We start from the raw sequence: 23636 nt of genomic DNA on the forward strand, positions 1-23636 counted from the left end.
AGCCCTAGCTGTCCTGGAACTCAACTTTATAGACCAGGCTATCCTCAAACTCAGAGATCTGTCTGCCTCTGCCTCCTGAGTGCTTGAATTAAGGCTTTCTACACCACACGCACCTATAATTTTAAAAGATAATTCTGATGTGAATTACAGTTTAATTTGGAAAGAAATGTTGACTTAAGTCAGATATAAAAGGAAGGAAGTTTTCTTCTAGCTGTAGTGACTGCCCTTGGATGTTATCTGCCTTGCACTCACTTCCCTTTATCAGCTGTAGTCACTTCTCTCTTCTGTCCCTCTCTATAAAATGGGAAAGACTTTTCCTGGGAGCCTGCTGATGTTATCACCAGTACCCTCAGGGTCCCTCTGGTTGAGAGATTGACTAGAGAGATTCCTTGTGAATTCTTGCTTCAGGCTCAGGTTACAGCTCTCCCTGAAACCTGGATAGGGTTGTTGTTGTTGTTTCCCTCCTCCTCCTCCTCTTTTTTTTTTTTTTAAGCAGAGTTTCTCTGTGCAGCCATGGCTGTTCTGGAACTCACTCTGTAGAACAGACTAGCTTTGAACTCAGATCTACCTGCCTCTGCCTCTGCTGGGATTAATGGCTTGTTCCACCTCTGCCCAGCTTGCTCCTTTCTTTAAAAAAAAAATTAAAATTAACTTTATTTAGTGTATATGTATCCCCACATGGAGGTCAGAGGACAAGCTTCAGTAGTCAGATCTTGCTTTCTATCATGTGGGCCCTGGGGATTGAATTTTGGTCTTCAGGTTTGGCAGCAGCTCCTGCTGAGCCATTTTCTGACCCTAATATTACATTGTTGTTGCCTTCTGTGTGGGAGCTAGTCATGAGAGCAGTCGTTCTTATTTATTCTTCTCAGTATGTTATTAATTTTGTGAAGACTTCATAGAAAAGCTTGTGTAGTTAAACTTTCTGGGGTCAGACTGTTTGTTTTGTTTTGTTTTTGCTTCTTTTGTTTGAGACAGGGTCTTTATCCCAGGCTGGCCTCATTGTATAGCTGAACATGACCTTGATTTTTGTTTCGGTTTTTTGTTTTTTTGTTTTTCAAGACAAACCCTTGCTAGGTTGCAATTGACTTGTAGACCAGGCTGGCCTTGAACTCACATAGCTGTCTCTGCCTCCTGAATGCTGGGATTATAGCATATGCTACCATAGCTGGTTTATGTGGTGCCAGGAATGCTGGGTAAACACTCTACCAACTGAGCTACATCTCCAGCTCCAGGCTTGTCTTTTTTAAAGCTTTCCATAAAGTTAAATTCATTTCAAACACACACACACACACACACACACACACACACACACGTTTGTTTGAGTCATTGTATAAAGCTCTGTGTGGGCCTGTTACTTGATATATAGTTTTCATTGGCCTTAGACTTATGGCAATCCTCCTGTCTCTGCTTCCAGAGTGCTGGGAATCAGGTAGGTTGACAAAGTAGAAAATACCTCTTACTTTCTCTCTCCAGTTTCTCCATTGCTAACATCTTGCATTAGTGTGATACGTATTCCGCAGTTGATAATAGCAGCTGTATGTTGTTATTAATTAAAGAACACATAGTTTCTATCACACTTTACTGTTCCATATTCTTTGCTGTTTGATAGTGTTGGAGATATGTTGTCTGTTGTAGCTCAGGGCTTAAGTAAACTTGGAATCTGCCCATCTCAGATTCTGGAGTCCTGGCATTCCAGGTGTGTCCCTCTGTGCTTGGGCCATTTTGTGGATTTCCACAAACATGCTGTGTATCCACCAATACAGTACCACTTGAAGTATTCTCTGCCTCCATAGCCCGGTGCTCTACCCACCCACCCCTTCTGCAGCCCCTTCCAGTTGCTCATCCCCTTTTCTATCTCCATAGTCCTATTTTCCAGAATATTCATCTGACACCATGTAAGCAGTAGCCTTCTAGACAGCAGTGGCCCAGTGGCCTCTCTGGTTTGCCTTCTTTCACAGAGCAGTATGAATTCAGCTTCCTCCTTGCCTTTGGTAGCTTTGCTGAGGAACACTGCCTTGTATGACCCTTCCCTTAGTGCATGTTCCCTTCATCGGAAGGGCATCTTGGCTTTGTCGTTTGGGCTGATACATAGGAATAAAGCTACCCATTACTGTTTGGGTTTGCACTCTTCTAATGCATCTTCTAATGTGCTGCTTTTCATTTTCTTTTCTTTTCTTTTTCTTTCTTTCTTTCTTTCTTTTTTTTTTTTTTTGGTTTTCGAGACAGGGTTTCTCTGTGTAGCCCTGGCTGTCCTGGAACTCACTCTGTAGACCAGGCTGGCCTCGAACTCAGAAATCTGCCTGCCTCTGCCTCCCGAGTGCTGGGATTAAAGGTGCCTGGCTTTCATATGCTTTTCATATGCCATCTGTGTACTCTCTTTGGTGTGATATTGGATCAGACTTTCTCCCAATTTTGTTCCATCTTGCCGTACAATGGAGATTGAATTTAGGGTTCCACAGCTGGGAGTAGTGGCATGTTCCTTTAATCTCAGTGCTCAGGAGACAGAGGCGGGCAAAACTCTGTTGAGTTTGAGGCCAGACTGATCTACAGAGGGAGTTCCAGGACAGTCAGGGCTACACAGAGAAGCCCTGCCTCAAAACAAACAAGCAAGAGTTTAGGGTCCTACTTACTGGCACGTGTTCTTTAACACTGAGCTACACCTCAATCCTTATTTTAAAAAATTTGTTTTGAGACCAGGGTCCCATAACCTTGATCAGGACAGTCTTGAAGTTGTGTTGTAGCCCACGCAGGACCTGACCTTGCGAAGCCCCTGTCTTGTTTTTCCCGGTAGCTGGACTTACAGGCCTGCTCTGCCGGGCCCAGCTCTCACCCAGATTTACACTGAGATTTTCTTTAAATTGTTGAGAGTTTTAGAAGTTTCTCAGTCTGTATTGGATATACAAGTGTACATGTACATTTGGGGGAGGACACCAGGGCCATAACACACAAGGCAAGCACCAACACCGATTGTAGTCAGAGTTCTCTTTGGACGTATTTAATGTTTTTTTTTTTTTTTTTTTCCCATGGAACGAAATGTCTTAATACTTGTTAGACTGGGCTATGCCTCTAGCTGCCCTCCTTAGAGCTTTTTAGGTGGTGTATAGTTTTATGTTTTTCTTGTTGGAGAATTCAGTGTCACGCACACACTAATGCTGTGAGCTTGAAGTCCGAGACAAGGAAGTGAAGTACTTGTATCTCCCCAGCCCAAGTGGATAATTATGATCTTAACCTTTAGCTCCGCTGCCTTTAGATAAGGCGGGGCCTAGGGCTGCAGCCCCAACCACATACCAAGGTGCTGACACGTCTGTTCTGACTGCTGTCTCCGCTCTTAGACCTGTCCCTTGGATTATTTCCGACTCCTCCTTTGGAGCTGAGCCTTGCTGACTTGGATCCTGCCCAGCTTCTACTCTCTGTTGCTGCTGTTTTGTCCTGGTTTGGTTCCTTAACATAGAGTTCTCTATGTAGCCCTGGCTGGCCTGGAACTCAATATGTAGACCAGGCTGGCCTCAAATTTGCAGCAATCCTCCTGCCTCTGTGGAAGTGGTTTTTTTCTTGAAACAGGATTTTGCTATATATCCTCCAACAAGCTACGTACAAAAAAAAAAAATGTTCTTAAGTTAGTGCTAGGTATGTAACCTTGGGCAAGCATTGACATTAAGGCACACCCCCAACCTGAAAAATAATTGTTTGAGAAGAATCACCATTTCTAGAATTATTCTTCTTGGTTTTTAATTTAATTTTAATTTTTAAAACTTAAAATGTGTGCAGATGCATGATGTATGTGTTGTGGGGGATGCAGGTGCTTGGTGTTTGTGTAGAGGTCAGAGATCAATTTTGTGGAGTTATTTTTTCTTCTATCTTTATGTGAGTCCCAGGTTAAATTCAGGTCACCAGGCTTATACAACATGCCCTTACCTACTGGGCCATCTTATTGGCCTTCTTGGGGCCCATTTTAATCTCTGTCTTTTGAGGGGTGTAAATTAAAGGAAAAAAGTAAAACATAGCCTTCCAGGGGGCTCTGGGCTTTATTTAAATTAAAATTTTAAAAATGATTTTTATTTTATCTGTACGGGTATTTTGCCTGCATATATACCTGCAGTTCACAGAGGCCAGAAAAGGGACATCGGAGTCCCTGGAACTGGAGTTAGAGATGGTTGGGAGCACCTGTGTGGGTGCTTGGAATCAAACCCAGGTTCTCTGTAAGAGCAGCCAGTACTCTTAGCCAATGAGCCATCCCTCCAGCCCTTTTTCTTGAGTCTTACAGACCTTTCCTTATGCCCTTCCTGGTCATCCTTCCTCTGAACTCAAAGGTTGAAGAGCCTTTGTCCTCTCTGGGTGGGATTCTCTTCTCTTCACTTTCTGCATTCTCTATGTAGGTTATTTCAGCCACGGCTTTGATGTGTGTGTGTATGTTACATGGCTGGGGAGTAAACCCAGGGCTTTGTGCATGGAAGGCAAGCAAGCACCCTACCCACTGAGCTAGGTCCCCAGCTCACTTAGCCATTACTTTGGTCATAACTCTGATAATGACCCCCAGGTGTTCCTCCCCAGCCCTGTGGGCTTCTAGCACCCACCTTGTGCTGCTTTCCGACATTCCCATGGGTACCTTGTGTGTACTTGCCTCTTGGTCCTACTGTTGAAAACTTAACCCCATAGCCACCTCTCCGAAAGTCTGTGCTTCTCTCTTCATTCAACATTGAAATAAATGATAGTTCTTGGTCTGCTGTCTTAGTCACTGCTCTATTGCTGTGATAAAACACCGTGACCAAGGGAACTTGAAAACATTTAGTTTGGAGTTTATGGTTTCAGAGAGTTAGAGACCATAATGGCAGGGAACCTGGCAGCAGACAGGCAGACATGGAACTGAAGTAACTGATAGCTCACGTCTTGAGATGTAATCACAAGGCAGAGAGAGAGACAGAAACAGAGACAGAGACAGAGTCAGACAGACACCGACACATGGGGCAGGGAGACTGAGACACAGATACAGAGAGAATGGGAGACACACTGGGAATCCTGCAACCTCCAGGCCTGCACCCTATGATCTACTTCTTCCAATGAGGCCATACTTCCTAATCCTTTCCAGACAGTTCCACCAACTGGGGACCAAGTATTTAAACACATGAGTCTGTGAGGGCCACTCCTATTCAAATCATCATACTGTGCAAGCCAGAGTCCCCCAGCCAACCTTGACTCCTTCCCTCCCTCATCCTCCTGCTTCTGCTCAGATCGGCAGCGAGTCTTGATCTCACATCTCGAGTTTCCTCAACTCCCCTTGACTGTCACATCCCTTCTGTGGTGGTGATGCTAAAATTGCTCCTGTACAAGACTCGAAATGCTGGATAAATGGAACTCTCCAGTAAAAAGAGAAAACTTAAGATGCAAAAGCAAATAGTCTCATCAAAAGAAAGAACAGACACAGGCCTGGAGTGTTTCATCCCATACCACTTCTAAGTATTGATCCCCAGTCACAGCCCTAAAATGCCTCAGGCTTTTGAGTGCTGGATTATAGGCATAGACCATCATGCTAGGCTTCAGGAGTTCTCACTCCCATCCCTTCACATCTTGACCTGGCTTCACTGTGCAACCCATAGTCCAGGCTGGCCTTGAACTCACCATTCTCCTACTCTAGCCTCCCAAGTGCTGGGCTTATAGGCTTGTGTTACCACACCCAGCTTATAGGATCATCAACTGTTCTCCTGCTATCCGCTGAGGCTTCTGACCCTGCCATCTACTGTACCTTCCACCTCCAGCTTTGGGCTGTTTGAGGTTGTAGGCCATACTGCCCATCCAACAGCACTTCGGTGCTATTTTCTTACCTGTGCTAGCTCAGGTACCATGCTGCACTCTCTGGGTTCTAGAGTTCTATGAGCTCTTCCCCCCACCCCATCCATCTTGCTTTTCATTCTTTGTCCATGTGCTTCGGTTCTGATCACTCAGAAGATTCGTCACATTCCTTGTTTTCATATGCTGTTCCCTTTGCTTAGACTGGCTGCCCCTTCCTCTCCAGAATGGCCATGTCTCCTGTAGCCCTACTATCTTTGTGAAACTTTCCAGCTTTCGTTCTTAGGGCTGCCATTCCATCAAAACAGTGCTCGGTGCCTTAGACAGTAGGAACCAAGATGCGTAGCGCTTGGGGGAACTCTTTGCCTTACCAGATGCTACCCCAAGCTGCCTCTCAGGTTTTGTCTTTGTCTTAGAGGAGGTTCTGACTCTACCTGTGTTTCTCTGGGGTTAGCAGAGCACCTGGCAAAGAGTTGCTGAAATATTCAGCAAGCCAGTGGAGCCCTGTACAGCTGGCCTGAATCCATAGATCGGTTAGAAAACCACAGAGAGAAGAAAAGCATGCATTTTGCATGTTGCTCTACCAAGGCCACAATTATACTCTTTCTTTTTCTGAGATAGTCTCTGAGCAGCCTCAACTATTCTCAGACCCACAAGGTCTTAGTCATCTAAGTGGCGGTGTTGAGAGGCAGACAGCAGAGTCTGGTGCTCATGGGCGAGGATGGGGCTAGAGGTGAGATCTAGGGACTGCCGGAGTGTAGAGTGTGCTTTGAAGGAGTGAGACTGCATGAATCATTTAGAAAGTGAGTTGCAGAGAAAGCAGGAGGTTTATATTAAGAGAGTTTTACAGCAAAGCCTGTCCCTGTAAAATTGTGAAATATTTTCTCATGAATGTTAGACTCTGTAAAGATTGCATTCAGTCATTCATTTGGGAAAAATATCTTTGGAATCAACAAACACAGTGAACCACCTTGAACTCCATGCTTAATGGACAAACATTTTATTATGTTAACTCTTTCTGGGGCAGGGATTCTGGAGACATGGCAGGGGGTGGGGGGTGCTTGTCTAGCTGTGATATCTGGGTATCCGCTGGGAAGCCTTAAACATCTGGGCATTTCTTTAGTTCCCAGCCCATGCCTGGCCTAGCATGATTGCAGCTGTGATGGTAGATCAACTGCATGCGGCCTCTTTGTCTGTCTTGTGTTTCTTGTAGAATGGTGGTTGGGTTCTGGAGAGCCTTCGTCCTCTCAGGAGAACCCCAACAGAGGGTTGGAGATTTCATATCAAGCTTGGTCTCATGGCACAGGTCTGAAATCCTAGCTACTTGGGAGGCTGAGGCAGGAGGATCTCAAATTTAAGGTTTGCTTATACTACTGAGTGATTTCAAGACCAGACTGAGCAATTTAGTAAGACTTTGTTTAAAAACAACAACAGACCCTCGAAAGTCAGGTTTAATTCCTCAGCACCACAAATGAGACAGTGCATTTCACACTTTCAGCACTGTGGTGCTGGGCTAGGGATGGCTTTAGCCAGGTCCAGGGGAAGGGGAGCAAAGGATGAGGAAGATGACAGGTTCTCCATCCACCGCTGGATGCTTGGGTGTGAGGCTCTCCTACAAATCCATGGTGACTTCAAGGGAAAGGAGCAGGTGTGTGCCACCATACACCCCGGAGAGAAGAATTTCCTCCCTCCTCTTCCCTCCTGAGCCCCTCCCTTCCTCCTCTCCTCCCTCCTTCCCTTTCTTTTCCCCTTCTTTTTGAGGCAGAGTCTTACTTTGTAATCCAGGCTGTTCCTGAACTCATGGCCATCCTCCTGCCTCAGCCTTCTGAGTGCTAATATTACAGGTGTAAACATATAGGTTCTTAGCCCACATTGGCCTCTGCTGAATAACAAAGGACTTCCTTAGGGTCACTTAAAGGAAAAATGACCTAAATAAATTTGGGGAATTTCTTTCTTTTCTCCAGTAATCATTGAGCTATATCGTAGCCTTGTGACTTTGAAATTCCAAACTTTTCATTTCCTTTATCAGATCCTGTATCTCTACCTCCCTAGCACTGGCTCCCAGGCCCACGCTGCAGGTGCTGGGACCCAAACATAGGTCCTATGCTTATGTGGCAGGCTATCTCCCCAGCCCTGAAATGTTTGTTTTTGATTTGAGTAATATTTCTTTTGTTAAAAGATCCCTAAAAGGTCGTTGAGTTCTCCAAACAGCAAAACAGAAGAGCTGGATTCCTCAATAAATACTTTTTTGCTGGGAGTGTGTCTTCACTTTGGAAAATGCGGTCCCCTTAGCCGGGCGTGGTGGCACACGCCTTTAATTCCAGCACTTGGGAGGCAGAGGCAGGTGGATTTCTGAGTTCGAGGCTAGCCTGGTCTACAAAGTGAGTTCCAGGACAGCCAGGGCTATACAGAGAAACCCTGTCTCGAAAAACAAAACAAAAAAAAAATTGGTCCCTTTAATGCCAAATAATTCACTCCAGCAGTTCATCAGTTCTACTACACACGTTTTCTGTTCATTTGTTATGAACTGGACACTGCTGGATGCTGGAGAGGGAGGGGAACACATTAGTGAGCCGAAGCCAAGGTTCTTCCTGTCATCATGCACCTTAGAATGCAGGAGTTGAAGCAAGGCATGGGTCCCCTGATACTGAAGGCAAGCATGCACACGTGAAGGCCCATGAACGGAGGAGCTAGAGTAGCCAAGTGAGTGTAGAAGTGTAGCTAGCAGGCAAGTGGCAGCCGGACAGATACAGGGCCATCTTGTCATGCATGCTTGCTGTGTCCCGCTAGCTTTGTGTGCTTTAAGTCAGGTCTGACACTGACCCTGTGAAGTGAGTACAGTTGTCTTCTATTTTTCTGCATAAGGAAGGCTAGACACCTGGCATGCATCTCGGAGGGGAGTCAGGGTCCACAGGCTCTTGCTTTCATAGTTGATGATTTTTAGTCTCAGAGCAAAAAGTGGTTGGTGGGCCTTTATGGAGGTGGATGGCAGCTCTTCAGAAAGCCTGGAGGGTTGCAGGCAGATGTGCAGATACAGGTAAAAGCTCCTAGCTGTGGGTTTGTAGAAGCCTGGGAGTGTTTTAGAAACAGCTAGAGTATAGACTCTGGACATCTGACCCTTTTGGTTAAATGTCAACTTGCTTTATCTCAGCACATGTTTATTATTGGGATGCAGCAGTCTCAGTGTCCCAAGTGAGCGGAGCTGAAACCCCTTGCCCTCCTGGAGTCTGCATTATGGCTGTGATACCTCAAGGAAGAGCATCTCCATCTAAGTGTCAGATGCAACAGGAACCAGGCAGCTGCCCCGTACATAGCTCTCCCTCTCTGTCACTGTTGCGCTTCAGTCTCTAAACTTGGGCTCTCCTACTTCATCTGTAGATGTTCATCTCTAAACCTTCATGCCATCGCCCAGTGAAGTTATATCCCAGAGATCTTTTTTTGGAGACAGGGCTTCTCAGCACTGACTGTCCTGGAACTCACTCTGTAGACCAGGCTGGCCTTGAACTCACAGAGATCCTTCATGCCTCTGCCTCCCGAGTACTGGGATTAAAAGCATTTGACACCACCACCCAGTTTAGAATTCCATTTAAATTGTCATCTACACAATGACTGTGACCTCCCAGATGTGGCCAGGCACAGCAAGACTAACAGACCCTTTGGCTCAGGCGCCATACATCTGTTAGAACTCTAGAAAAGTTCTTTGACTTGGCATCGTTCTTGACTCACGACAAAATTCCCAGGTCAGAATCCCCAGGAGTTCTGACAGCAGGCTGCATCAGGATGCTGCTCCATGCCATTACTGCCTGTGAGATCCTGAACAAATCATGTCAAATTCTGTGCCTTCATTTCTCCTCTGTAAGATGAAGATAAAATATTGTCTTGACCAATGAGATGGCTCAACAGGTAAAGGTGCTTGCAGCTGAGCCTGACAGCTTATGTTTGATCCCCACCACCCACACAGTGGGAGGAGAGAAATGACTCCTTGAAGATGGTCTTCTGGATGCACATAATAATAATAATAATAATAATAATAATAATAATAATAATAATAATAATAATAATAAATGGTTAGCACAAAGATGAGATCAAAGTTCCACATAGTATTCAGCTATAGATACTGGTTTTCTTTTTTTCTTTCTTCCTTCTTTTTTTTTGAGACAGGGTCTCATGTAGCCCAGGCTATCTTCAAATTCACTGTATAATAAGGATGACCTTGAACTTCTGATGCTTTTGCCTCCACCTCCTGAGTGCTTGCGTGTGCACATCTTCATGCCATGCCTGGTTTTATGTGATGTTGGCAGTGGAACCCAGGGCCTCGTACATGCTAGGGAATCTCTTCACCAACTTGGCTACACCTCTAGCTTTTGGATTGTTCTTCAACCAAGGCTCTTGTTGACATTCATCTTTTTATTTTGAATAGTACTTAATGGGTTTTTCATTGTATGCTGCAGGTGGCGGTTTTAAGACAGGGTCTAGCATAGTCCAGGTTGGCTTCAAACTCACCATTTAGTGGAGGATGTCCTTAAACTGCTCTTCCCATATCTAAGCTCTAAGGATAGGAATTGAAAGCATGCATTTTCATCTTTAGTGTTATTAGGCCTAGAGCTATCCTGTGCAAAATATGTGTGGAGAGATTTGATCATCTTCTGGACCTCTCCTGTCCTGAGGTAGGGTCACCAGATGCTAATTTCCCCCACCCCACCTCCAGGATATGACAGCAGGGTGGACCTATAATGGATTATAGGGTCCATTATAATGCATGTGCTTCTCCGTATCAGGGAAAGCTCTGTGGTTGTCTCTGATAACACCTAGGGAATTGGTTGAACTGTTTGCTCTTTGGCTCCCTGAGGCACTGAGAAATGGAATTCATGTTAAATGAGAGGGTCAAAGACTCAGAAGGAGCAACTACTGTTCACCTGTGACGTCACTTAAGTTTAGCACCATCCTTCTGAGGCAGGATAGTCCCTGTCGTGCTGAAGAGGAGGCCTATTCAGCCGTCAAGCCTTGTAGAGAGAGTGGAAGAATCACAGCCTGGGGAGGTGACCTTACATACAAACTGAGTCTTTTTCCTTTTTTCTAGAGCTAGAGGCAGCTCTGACCGTCAACTTAGTGGTTGACAAAGCACGTCTGGCTGTGTCACTTTCAATCTAAAGGTTTGCTGTCTTCTGGCTTTTTTTATCTACAATATTTGAAATCAAATATGGTGCATATCCCATATCAGCTATGGACTGTTGTAGTAAATATTTAATCTCAATTGGGGGTTTCTATCCCACCTTAGATCATTTAGTTCCCAGATAAAAGACACAAAACTTTTATATTTATAATAAGCCTTAAACAACACTAAAGCTGAGCAGATATCATCTCTCTGTGGCTATTTTGTCTACTTTCAGGCAAATAACCCTGAGCTATGATTTGCCGTGTTCCACTTGAACCGCTCTTACTCCACTGGCCAGCCCTCATGGCCAGATCTCACAATCTCTTACCCCATGGTGTCTTCCTCTCTCCACCTTCTCTCTTTTCCCTTTCATGGTCCTTTCTCTGACTCCAAGCCCAGGAACCAAAACCCTACCCACCTCTCTTCTGCCAACTATAGGCTGTAGGTATCTTAGTCAACCAATAGTTTTAAACTAAGGAGCAAGGTTGCATAACATTACTTGGTGTGCTTGAGGATTTCCTCATCCCTGGGGCACCCGACCTTGGGGCCAGTATTCCACACTACAGTACATAGGAATAGGTCAGTGCATTATTTGTTTTGTGTTCTCTCTGTCTCCTTCCCCTGGCCCCTCTTTCCTGACATGCTGGAAGTGAAGAGGAAGTGGTGAATCACACCTTTAATCCTAGTACCCGGGAGGCCAGGCAGGCAGATCTCTGATGTTGAGGCCAGTCTGCTCTACATATCCAATTTCAGGTCAGCCTGAGCTACATATATGGCCCCAAAGAAGGCTTTTTGACACACTGTGAAATTGAACAGGAATTGTCCTTTTTTTAAAGATAGGGTCCCACTTAGCTCAGGTGGGCACTGAGCTTATTATGTATCTGAGGCAGACTTTAAACTCCTGAGCCTGCTGTTTCTTCCTTCCAAGTGCTGGGATTAAGGGTGAGTCCCATTACACTCGCTTCAGAAATGTCTCTGTATCACTTTCTGTTGTGGATTTTTATGTGCATTTGAATTTTGTCCCCCTCTTCATCCTCCATTTTAGGTTTACTGGTTCATTTATGTTCATACATGTCTTAGCTTAGGGAGTTTAGGAAGTTGTGTGAGAAACCCCTTCTATCTGTGGTCTCCTGTGGTTCCCCTAGTTTCTTTAGACTGAACTATACAAATGAGGACTGTTACTTTAATGATAATTTTTCTATTAAGAAGTTCCTTATTAGACTGAAATTATTTTCCTTATGACTTACTGTTGGTAGGTTATCCCCACAGGGCTAAGAAACTGCTGTTTGGAAAAGTCGAGAAGGATTTGGTGACATGCTGTTTCATTTTCCTTTTCTCTTGAGCTATAGAAACTAGGATCATCAGGGACTAGAGAGATAGCTTGTTAGTTGAGAGCACTGACTGCTCTTACAAAGATCACAAGTTCAGTTTCTAGCACCCTCATGCCCATTCATCATCCAACTGTAGCTCTACTTTCAGGAAATTCAGCGCTCATGTCTGGCCTCTGCTGGTACACACACACACACACACACACACACTGCACATATATAATATGTAAGCAAAACTTTTATATACATAAAATAATAAAACTCTTAAAACAGAAGAAAATAGGGTCACAGCATCTTAGTTACTGTTCTATTGCTGTGAAGAGACCCATGACCAAAACAGCTCTTACTAAAGAAATCATTTAATTTGGGGCTTGCGTACAGTTTTAGAGGGCTAATCAATGATCATCATGACAGGAAGCAGTCAGGCAAGGGACAGTAGCTGAGAACTTTATATCCTGACCCACAGTAGCAGGCAGAGAAAGATAAGGCCTGATATGGGCTTACAGTGACACACCTCCAGTAGGCCACACCTCCTAATCCTTCCCAAACGCTTCCACTAACTGATGGGCAAGCATTCAAACACATGAGCGGCATTCTCATTCAAAGGGTCACACACACTTTATCTTTCCTCTGAACATTTGCAATGATGTTCTGCCCACCTCAGCCTCGCGAAAGCCAGCAGAACAGCAAGCCTGTGTCATACTCTAACCCATGCACTGGAGCAATGACCTGACTTCTGCTCTGGTGCCCAGGATGGTACTTGGCATTCAAACTGTTGGTAGATCACTTTTTGTGTTCTGGCTTCTGAGAGCTGGTTATTAAAGCACAGGCTTCAAGTGATTTTGAAGACAAAAGTTAGATCGTAACAGAAGTCGGGCATGGTGTGTACCCTTCCAATCTTGGTACTCAGACTGAGGCAGGGAGATCAGCCAGCCTACACTACCCAGCCATATCATGTAGAGTAGATCAGATTAAGTTGTTTATGTTGGTGTTTGTGATGCTGAGGATGGAACTGAGCATGCTGGGTAAGCACTATGCCACTAAGCAATGTCCCCAGCCTCTTAAATCAGTTTGTAATTTGAAAAACAGACTTGAGGTGGTAAAGTGTCTTTTAGATGTTTTCCAGGAAAACAAATGCAGTAGAAGGGCTGGCAGAGGTTTCCTGGACAGCTTGGCTGACAATCTCTAAACGACCAGCTGTCAGTGTGCAGAATGCTTAGTCCAGTTGCCCTTGTGTTGATTAGTATGGCTTGCAGCTAAGCAGCATAAGAGGACATGGCTGTTGGACACTCAGGGCTAAACCATGTCACCCAAACGCCCATGCTTTCCTGGAAATAACATCTGCTCTTTGCCTTTAACTTAGGATAATTTTCTTCATGTAGAATAGTTTGGCAGTATTACCTATCTTGGTTAGATCAAAACAAAACACAAAATTAGTCGTTCTTGATGGTTCAGTTAATTGGAAAAAGGCACAAGCTGGTCTCTGGTGTAAGAAAAAGCCATTCTACCAGCTAAATACCAAACATCAACACTGAAACAAGCCTCCTGAGTTACAGACTAGAAATAAGTCAGCTCTGGATAACTTAGCTTTTTTCTTAGGTTGAAAATGTCCCCCCGACTGTGATGTCATCTGTGATGGGGTAGGTAGAGTGGGTGAGGTTTTATGGTTTTTATCTTGGGACTGGCTCTGCATTTGTGTCCAAGATAAATGATGAAATAATCTGGTTTTGTAATTTATAGCATTGGAATTTACTATTTCAAGCAGATGATTTAATTAGGATCATGGCATTTTTTTTACAGTGTGGCCCAGAGCGACAGTGTCCTTGTTTTTCATAAATAGAAAGCGGGTCACATATGTCATACTACATTTTCTTTTCTTAAGGTTTTGTTTGTTTTGTTTTTGTTTTTTAGATGGGGTCTCTGTGTAGTTCTGGCTTTCCTGGAACTCGCTATGTAGACTAGGCTGGCCTCAAACTCACAGATATCTGACTGCCTCTGCCTCCCAAGTACTAGGATTAAAGACGTGCACCATCACACCCGGCATGTTAAATTTTCTAGTAACTGTATTAAAAAAAAAAAGTGGGGGGCTGGAGAGATGGCTCAGTGGTTAAGAGCTCCGACTGCTCTTCCAAAGGTCCCGAGTTCAAATCCCGGCAACCACATGGTGGCTCACAACCATCCGTAATGAGATCTGACTCCCTCTTCTGGTGTGTCTGAAGACAGCTAAGGTGTACTTACATATAATAATAAATAAATAAATAAGTCTTTAAAAAAAAAGTGGGAAGAATAATTTTGATAATGTATAAAACCTAACATTTCTAAAATAATATTTTAACATTGAGATTTGTACATTTATTTCTTTCACTGTTTTCAAATGCTGTATATATGGGTGTGAGCGTCCACACTTCCTTGGCCCAGTGGCCACAGGTGGGTGGGTGGTGTCTCCCATGCTGAACAGTGCAATCTTTTAGTTCAATGGAGTCCTGTGCAGTGATGTTTACATAAACTGTCATATAGATTTTCTTTTGTGTTTCTTTGTTCATGCGTGTTCATGCATGTGTAGGTACATGAATGTGCAGGTCAAAGGGCAACCTTGGGTGTCATTCCTTCGCCTTTTGTTTGACACAGCATCTCATTAGCCTGAAACTTTGCCAAGTAGGCCAAGTAGACCAACTGGCCATTGAACTTCCAGGGGTCCACATGTCTCCACCTCCTATCTTGCCCTTATTGGCATTATGGGCATACCACCACACCCAGCTTTTTATTAATATGTGAGTTCTAGGAATCCAATCTCAGGTTCCCAGCAAGCATGGTACCAACTGAACCTTCTTCCCAGCTTCAAATTGGTATGGACTGCTATGTAAATCAGGTTCTGAAAACCACAGGACAACATAAAGCTTTTCATCTAGGGGAGGCTGATTCTGACTTGGCCTCCATGTAAGAGGGCCCTGATAGCCTTTGGTGTCTTACTGGGGCACTGCACGGAGAGGCACAGCGCTTCAGGCTGGAGCATGTGTTCCTGCAGGCGGCTTTTATTCCAGCTAGTGTTTGCTGTACAAATACCACTCCCTAATTTTGGGCTCTTACTCATGGTTATTTTTAGACCTCCAGTGTTCTGGAGAGACATTGTCATGAGTGGTTAGCTGGGTCGGGTTCTCGTAGCTGAGCATTTCAGTGGGGTAGTCCCCATCTCAGGATTAAGTTGTTTATGTGGTATTCAGCTCTCCTTCCTTTTTTACCCCAGATTTAGAAAAAATATATTAAAATATATTTATATAAATAAATATTTATATAAATAATTCCTTTTGTTGAGTGGGCAGATTCCAGGCACATGGCTCTTCTCCTTGTGAGTCTGCTACTCTCTGTCCTCCCTAAGCACCGGTCTGAGCCAGTGCAGGTTTCCTGTCTATAGCCTCACGATTGGCCTGGATGCAGCAGGTGTGGGAGGGAAGGACCCGAACTGATGTGTGCTGGACAGCTGCCGGGCACTGTATTCTTAGATGAGGCTTTAGGAATATTCCTTCAGCGGCCCCAAGAAGAGATCATCTGTATTCTGTAGACCAGGAAACAGAAATCCAGAAGAAGGAAGCCAGTCAGCATCACATGACATTTGTTTAACCCCGCTTGACCTCTGGTAGGAATAGGTTTGCTGTTGTCATTTGGTCAGGTTTTTAGAAAGATTTATTTTATTTATATGAGTACACTGTAGTTGTCTTTACATACACTAAAAGATGGCATCAGATCCCATTACAGATGGTTGTGAGCCACCATATGGTTGCTGGGATTTGAACTCAGGACCTCTGGAAAAGCAGCCAGTGCTCCTAACCTCTGAGTCCTCTCTCCAGCCCTGGTCAGTTGTTTTGTTGTTGTTGTTGATGATGATGATGATGATGTTGTTTCTTTGTTTGTTTTTTAAATTTTTTATTTTGTTTTATTCTAATGAGTATTTTTCCCAAATGTACCCATGTGTACCATGTGACTTGTCCAGTGCCTTCAGCGATCAGAAGACTCTGTCAGATCCTCTGGAGCTGGGGATAAGTATACTGTGAGCCACCATGTGGGTGCTGGGAATTGAACTTGGTCCTCTGCAAGAGCAACAAGTGCATTAAACTACTGAGCCAGCTCTCCAGCACATGTGCTCTCTCTCCCTGTGTATGTGTGGGAATGGAGGTGGTGGCGAGGGTTTAAGGCTCAGCCTGGCCTTGACCTGTCTGTCATGATATCATAGGAGTTCTGGGATTACAGGCATGAGCCTCTGTGCCTGGCTTCAAAGTAGATTCTAGAACTTAAATCGCACCTAATTGTAACAGAAGAAATTGCTTGGCAGCCTTGAGTGGCAGCTCATGCCTGAAATTCAAGCACTTAGGAGGCAGAGGTAGGAAATAGCAAGGCTAGCCTGAGACCCTGTTTTAGAAAATCAAGGACCTAAAGACTAGCTCAGTGGTAGAGAACTTGTATAGTTTATGCAAGGCCCTGTGTTCGATCCCCAGCATCAGGAGTGGGCAGAGCTGTGGTGGTAGGATTTGTGAATGCACACGTATTATTCAAAGGACACGTATTATTATTCAAAAAACATACAAGCTCCTTCTCAGAGCCACCAGGGTATTTTCAGATTTTGTATCCCCTATGAGTACTTGTGGTGACCACATATATATTTTGGCTTACAGTCGTGACCCCTGACTGCAGCAGGATGGCTCAGTGGAACCAGCTGCAGCAGCTGGACACACGCTACCTGGAGCAGCTGCACCAGCTGTACAGCGACAGCTTCCCCATGGAGCTGCGCCAGTTCCTGGCACCTTGGATTGAGAGTCAAGACTGGTGAGTCCTTCTTGAAAACTCCCCGACTTGGGGGGTTTAGGATTGAGTCAGAGGACACAACCTGTTCTAGGTTCACACCTTACTAACCCTTTCATAAGAGACATGTGAGGGCAGGAGCTGGGGAAGGATTAGGAGAGCAGAGGTAACTTAGTCTCTTAACGCATCTGTTCACAGTGCATATGACAGCGGCCTCTTTGCACTTTGAAACAGCTTGCTGGTAGATGTTTTGAAGTCAGGTTTGTGTCTCACTTACTTGGTGAGATCTCTGCACATTTTGAGTCTAGAACTGTGAGATACAGATTTTTTCTTTTTTAAATCTAAGAATTCTATGTCAGGTAGAAATTGGGGTCCACCACACATGTGGCTTCCCCTGTTAAAGAGTAGACATGGGATGAGGAGGGAACTAGAGGCATAGAGGAAATGCCAGCTGTTTACCTCACTTTAGTGTATTCAGGCCCATCTGCTAGTTCTGGCCTAAGTCAGTCCTATCTGCATGTGACCTACTTTTTCCAGAATACATACCTGATTTGGTGATGGGCCAAAGAGGTGTGGAGCACACCTCAGCCTGGCCTTGCTCATTAAGCTAAGAAGCACTTATAGACACTAGTCTAACTGAACACAGGGTTGGCCAAGAATTTAAGGCAAACAACCTTATCTGTCCTTTTTAAAAAAACATAACATTTACCAGTTTGTATTCACTTTTGTATAGATTCAGGCGTGTGTGCATTCGTGCATGCGTGTAGGCCAGAAGACAACCTCAAGTGTCATTCTTAGGAACACCTTTTGGGTTCGTTGAGACTGAGTCATTCATTGGTCTGGAGTTAACCAATTAGGGCAGACCCTCAGGATCTATCTCTGATGCCCAGTGCTGGGCTTGCACTCATGTGATACTGTGCCCAGCATTTTCTTTTTGTAATTGAAAATAGATTTTTTTAAAGATATATTTCTGGCTATGTTTTCTCCTCCCCCATCTCCTCTAAGATATTCCCTAACTCCCCTCCTACCCAAATCCACACCCTTTCTCTCTCTCACTAGAACACAAACAGGCACTAGGAAACAGTAATAAGATAAGGCAAACAAACTGGAATAAGGTGAAATAAACCAACAGGAAAAAAAAAAAGAGCCAAAGAGAAAGTATAAGAATGATAATATATTTGCCAGCATTTTTATGTGAGTTCTGTGTATGGGAGCTCAGGTCCTCATCGCTCTCACAGTTGAACCAACTGCCTAGACTGCATCTGTCCTTTCATTGTCATCATTGTTGTTGTTGTTTGGTTATTGTTGTGTGTATATGGTGTTGGGGCAGCGCATGGACATGCCACCGTGTGCACGCGGAGTTCAGAGGGCAGCTTCATGAAGTCAGTTCTCTGCTCTCTAAGGATTAAACTAATGTTGCCAGGTTTCCCAACCAAGAACTTTTATCTGTGGCGCCATCTCACCATCCCCTGTTTTTGTTTTGTTTTTGTTTTTAAGACAAGGTCTTGTAGTCTAAGCTAGCCTGCTACTTGCTGTAGTCAGCTGAGGGTCCCTTGAACTACTTACCCTCCTGCTTGTACCTCCAAGTATTAGGACTGTAGGTGTGTGCTAAGGTATGGGCTTGTTTTTTGTTTGTTTATGAGTCAAAGTCTTACTATATAGCCTAAAACTGGCCTAGAACTTACTATGTAGCCCAGGCTAGTCTTCAACTTTCAATCCTCTTGCCTCAGCCTCTCAAGTAGTTCTCAGATTACATATGTTGCACCACTAGACTTGTATCTGTGCATCTTGATAAAATATTTTAGTCCTATAGATTATAAGAATGAATAACAGTATCTGGAAACATTCTCATATTAACCTTTAACCTTTTTTTTCCATGCTGGGGACCAAAGCCAGAGCCTTGAGCACACTAGGCAGGTGTGTGTCACTGAGCTACACCACCTATTGATGGTACTGTTAATCTGAGAAAGAGAAATGGAAAATGATGGATTTGTTATGACATCAGATGTTATAACAACCCCTTGATGGTGGATTCTGGGTGTATACGTTTTAGAGTCCTATTATTACTGTTTTTGAGAGAATGTCATCCAAACTGGCTTGGAACTCTCTAGGTAGGGAAAGCTGGCCTTGAACTCTTGATCCTCCTGCCTCCACCACCCCGCATACAGATGTGTGCTCTCACAAAACGCTCTCCAAATTACTCATGCAGTTCACCTCCTCTTCCTAGGGCATATGCAGCCAGCAAAGAGTCACATGCCACGTTGGTGTTTCATAATCTCTTGGGTGAAATTGACCAGCAATATAGCCGATTCCTGCAAGAGTCCAATGTCCTCTATCAGCACAACCTTCGAAGAATCAAGCAGTTTCTGCAGGTGCGGTGGGAAATGGATGTGAGACGCCAGCTCCACAGAGTCTAGTGCTGATGTTCCTGCCTGGAAGTTTTCCTTACTTGGCTAAGTGACGCCTTTCTTGTACTCTAAATCAAAGGAGAAGTAATTAGCTCCTTATCAGTTCCCTGTACACTGGCCCTGGGCACCATTACCAGAAATTCACTTCTTATGTTACAGTTGCAGCAATAAGCAAGGGCTTAATGTTATTCTGTTATAAAAGCACACTATTAACACCGACTCGTCATAGGCACACGACTCTCAGGTCTAAATGTTCAAAGTTTAGCCATTATCTGGGTACTCCTGGGTAAAGTCAAATGACACACTGTGCCAGGATGACCTCGTACTTCTGGCTTCTGCCATCTGCTCCTGCCTTCCCTTCCCTCCCCATGGATTGCCGTCAGATGCTGAAGCCTTTGGTCTGTGGTTTCATGGAGGCTCTGAAGAAGTGACTTAAGTTAGCCAAGTTCACTCCACACCTCCTTAGCCGGCTATAGCTTCCTACTCTCTTTCCGTCTTGCTTACAGAGCAGGTATCTTGAGAAGCCAATGGAAATTGCCCGGATCGTGGCCCGATGCCTGTGGGAAGAGTCTCGCCTCCTCCAGACGGCAGCCACGGCAGCCCAGGTGAGAGCAAGAAGCAGCAAAGGGGCGAGCAGGGGACTGGGGAGCAAGCGATTGTATAAATAAGTGGCACAGTAATGGTTTAGTACCGCTGAAGAGGAGGAGATCACTGGATTACATTAAAGCCCTAAACATACATTGAAAATGACAAAAAATTTCATACAGTCTCCATTCCACTCCCAACCAACAGTGTTGCTGAAGGGCGAACTTGAGCTCAGATTCCCTTGCCTCATCTTCCTGAGGGCTGGGAGTTGAGGTGCTCACACCACATCCTGTAAGTGAGGTGCTAGGGGCAGAACCAGGGCTGCCTGCATGGTAGACATATTCCCACCCCCAGATTGTTGATGTTGTTGATCGGGTTCTTGCTATGCACAGCTGACTTCCAGTTTGGGATAATCTTCCTGCCTCTGTCACCCAAGTGCTGGGGCTGTGGTGATGCCACCAAACTTCCCACACGTCCTTTTCTTGTTTTCATTTTCAGCTTTTGAGACGGAGTCACAGTCTGATACCCAGCTGCCTAGAACCCTGTGCGTGGGCTGAGCCCTTTCAAACCCACAGCAGTCCCCTGCTTCAATCTCTAGTCATTGAGATTTTAGGCATGGGCCACCAGGCTCAGCTTCCTTTTGAGACAGTCTCAATACATACCCCCATATGGTAAACTCTAGATCCTCCTGCCTCAGCCTCCCTGTGAGCCACCAGGCCTGATCCACAGGGACTTCCCAGTGCCTGACCCCTGAATTAGAACTTGGGAGTTGGCAAAGCACACCTCCCTAGCAATCTGTATGGAGCTTGAGAGACTCTAGACCACTGCTTGGGGAACATAGAGGTAGTTTTAGTTTTTAGGGACAAAGCCTTCATTCTTGCCCTAGGCAAGTTTAGGAGATAGGAGAGGGAGAGGCCTAGCTTTGGGGCTGGGCCCTGTGAAGGTCTGTCTGTAGTACTTCTTTATGTCTTATCAGTCAGGGTCCTCCCACGGGAAAAATGCAGTGGCTGGGTTGTTTTTCCAAGTCTTCTGAGAGGCTGTTATACTATAGTTTGGGCATCCATGAGAAGTGGGAAGAGTGCCTGTCTCTAAAATGCCTGCTCAGCTCTACTTTGGAGACTTGTCGTAGTAGAGAGAACAGACCAGAAGTGAGAGGTTGTAGAAGCAAAGGTCTGGGCTGGAGAGCAGACCTGGGTTCAGTTCCTAGCACCCAAGAGGTGGCTCACAACCATCTGCAATTCCAGTTCCAGGGAATCCAGCACTCATTTGGGCACCAGGCACACATGCTGGCAAAAACAGCCACACACATAAAATGTAGTAAATAAGACTAAAGAATAGAAAACAAAACAAAGTAAAAAGAAGTAAAAAGCCGGCAGTTGGAACCTGACTGGAGCCCTTGTCCAGTGCGATGGGTGTGAGGGAGCGGTTAGCTGTAGGCCCAGGGTGTGAGCATTTCTAGCTTGGAAAACTGGATGGATAACATCTCTTCTTATCATAGTCTTCAAGATGGCTATCTTTATCCTCAGGCTGCTGTCATGGCATCTGGTTGGTTCTTAAAGCGTCTACTTGTTGGTTTCTGCTCCCAGCAAAGCCCCATCATTTTACCTATGACCCCTTAAGGCATCAGCCTCTCCAGGCAGAAGCTGTGGAAGCACAATTTTAAAAGTCATTGGGAAATGTTTTTTCATGGAAATATGTTACACTCTGTTGTCATCAGTTCTTAATTTATTTATTAATATTCTCTGAGCACTGGGATCAAGCCTGAGCCTCACTTATTTAGGCAGGATCTCCAGTACTGAGCTGTACCCCAGCTTCTTTCTAGATTTTTTTTAAAGATTTATTTATTTTATGTATATGAGTACACACTTTAGTTGTACAGATGGTTGTGATCCTTCATGTGATTGTTGGGAATTGAACTTAGGACCCTGCTTGCTCTAGCCAACCCCACTTGCTCCGGCCAAAGATTTATTTATTAGTATAAGTACACTGTAGCTGTCTTCAAACGTACCAGAAGAGGGTATCAGATCTCATTACGGATGGTTGTGAGCCACCATGTGGTTGCTGGGATTTGAACTCAGTACCTTTGGAAGAGCAGTCAGTGCTCTTACCCACTGAACCATCTCACCAGCCCTAGATTTTTTTTTTTTTTTTTGACAGCTTACCTTTGGGCTGCTTGAAAGATGAGGCATCTTAGTTCAACATGTGGGCTCCTGGTTTAATGTGGAGAATGGGAATGGGTGTACGGTGTTTCCTGTTGGTAAAAAGCCAGTGGCACAGAACAGTGCAAGCATATTCCCCTTTGGATGGGATGCAGCTCAGACGAGAGGTGTCCACAAATTCATGTGTGTGTAAATCTTATTTATTTATTTATTTATTTATTTATTTATTGGCAGCAAGGGGGCCAGGCCAACCACCCAACAGCCGCCGTAGTGACAGAGAAGCAGCAGATGTTGGAGCAGCATCTTCAGGATGTCCGGAAGCGAGTGCAGGTAATCGGGCTTCACCCAGGGAGCCGCGCTGGGGCTGCAGAGTGTGGTCCTGCGTGCACGCTTTCATTATCTTCAAAACTTTCTTTTCCCTTTCCCAAAGGTAACCTGTGTTTTACTTCTGTTTTTGGTTGGTTTGTTTGTTTAAACAGGATCTAGAACAGAAAATGAAGGTGGTGGAGAACCTCCAGGACGACTTTGATTTCAACTACAAAACCCTCAAGAGCCAAGGAGGCAAGTGAGCGGTGGGGACGGGTCAGTCTGTGCAAGGCTGCCTTCATTCATGGGACTTCATGGTAGGAGGAGGAGCTGCTCGCCCTTCACGGGACAATTTTTGCATTGTTTGTTTTTGAGATGGGGTTTGACCATGTAGCTCAGGCTGACCGTGAGCCTACAACCATCTTACTTCAGCTCTCTGAGTAGCCGGGACTGCAGGCGCACAGATGGTGTGGAGCCTTGTTAAGAAGGCTGTGATGAGTCCCTCTGCTCAAGGAGTCTTTCCTCCTTCCATTAGACATGCAGGATCTGAATGGAAACAACCAGTCTGTGACCAGACAGAAGATGCAGCAGCTGGAACAGATGCTCACAGCCCTGGACCAGATGCGGAGAGTAAGCGATCTGGATGCTTCCTGAGCATCGCACACCTAGCGTGGAAGACGGTTTCTGATGGCTTCCTTCTCTAGAACTGACTAGAGACTGCGGTTAGACATGGGCTGGGGTAATGTGTTCTGACTTGGTTTTGGTTTCCAAACAGAGCATTGTGAGTGAGCTGGCGGGGCTCTTGTCAGCAATGGAGTACGTGCAGAAGACGCTGACTGATGAAGAGCTGGCTGACTGGAAGAGGCGGCAGCAGATCGCGTGTATCGGAGGCCCTCCCAACATCTGCCTGGACCGTCTGGAAAACTGGTAAGAGTTGGAAGAAAGGCGGCTCTTTCTTTAGTCACGGGCCTGCAGCGGGGGCGGAGGGGGCGGAGGCGGAGGCAGGGCTTGCGCTGCTCCCATGCTGTGCTTTTGCTTTTGCTTTTGCTTTTTTATGCTGGGGTGGATGTGTGGTAGACAAGTGTGCCAGAGCCACTGGACTATACTCCTACTGCTG

General features: G+C 45.1%; 1 protein-coding gene across 4 annotated transcripts in view; it reads left to right on the forward strand.

The window, feature by feature from the left end:
* The window catches only part of Stat3 (signal transducer and activator of transcription 3), a 53480-nt gene that overhangs the window by 11924 nt on the left and 17920 nt on the right, over nucleotides 1–23636 (forward strand). For all 4 annotated transcript variants that reach the window (XM_021178399.2, XM_021178401.2, XM_021178400.2 and 1 more), the window contains exons 2-8: nucleotides 16935–17085; nucleotides 19289–19433; nucleotides 19976–20074; nucleotides 22448–22543; nucleotides 22693–22774; nucleotides 23055–23149; nucleotides 23295–23446. In XM_021178399.2, coding sequence (XP_021034058.1) covers nucleotides 16958–17085; nucleotides 19289–19433; nucleotides 19976–20074; nucleotides 22448–22543; nucleotides 22693–22774; nucleotides 23055–23149; nucleotides 23295–23446 — 797 coding nt within the window. In that variant the 5' untranslated portion in view covers nucleotides 16935–16957. The remainder of the gene's footprint in view (nucleotides 1–16934; nucleotides 17086–19288; nucleotides 19434–19975; nucleotides 20075–22447; nucleotides 22544–22692; nucleotides 22775–23054; nucleotides 23150–23294; nucleotides 23447–23636) is intronic.

This window comes from Mus caroli, unplaced genomic scaffold, assembly GCF_978045245.1.
Source record: "Mus caroli unplaced genomic scaffold, Mus_caroli_1 scaffold_13, whole genome shotgun sequence".
Classification (NCBI taxonomy): Eukaryota; Metazoa; Chordata; class Mammalia; order Rodentia; family Muridae; genus Mus; species Mus caroli.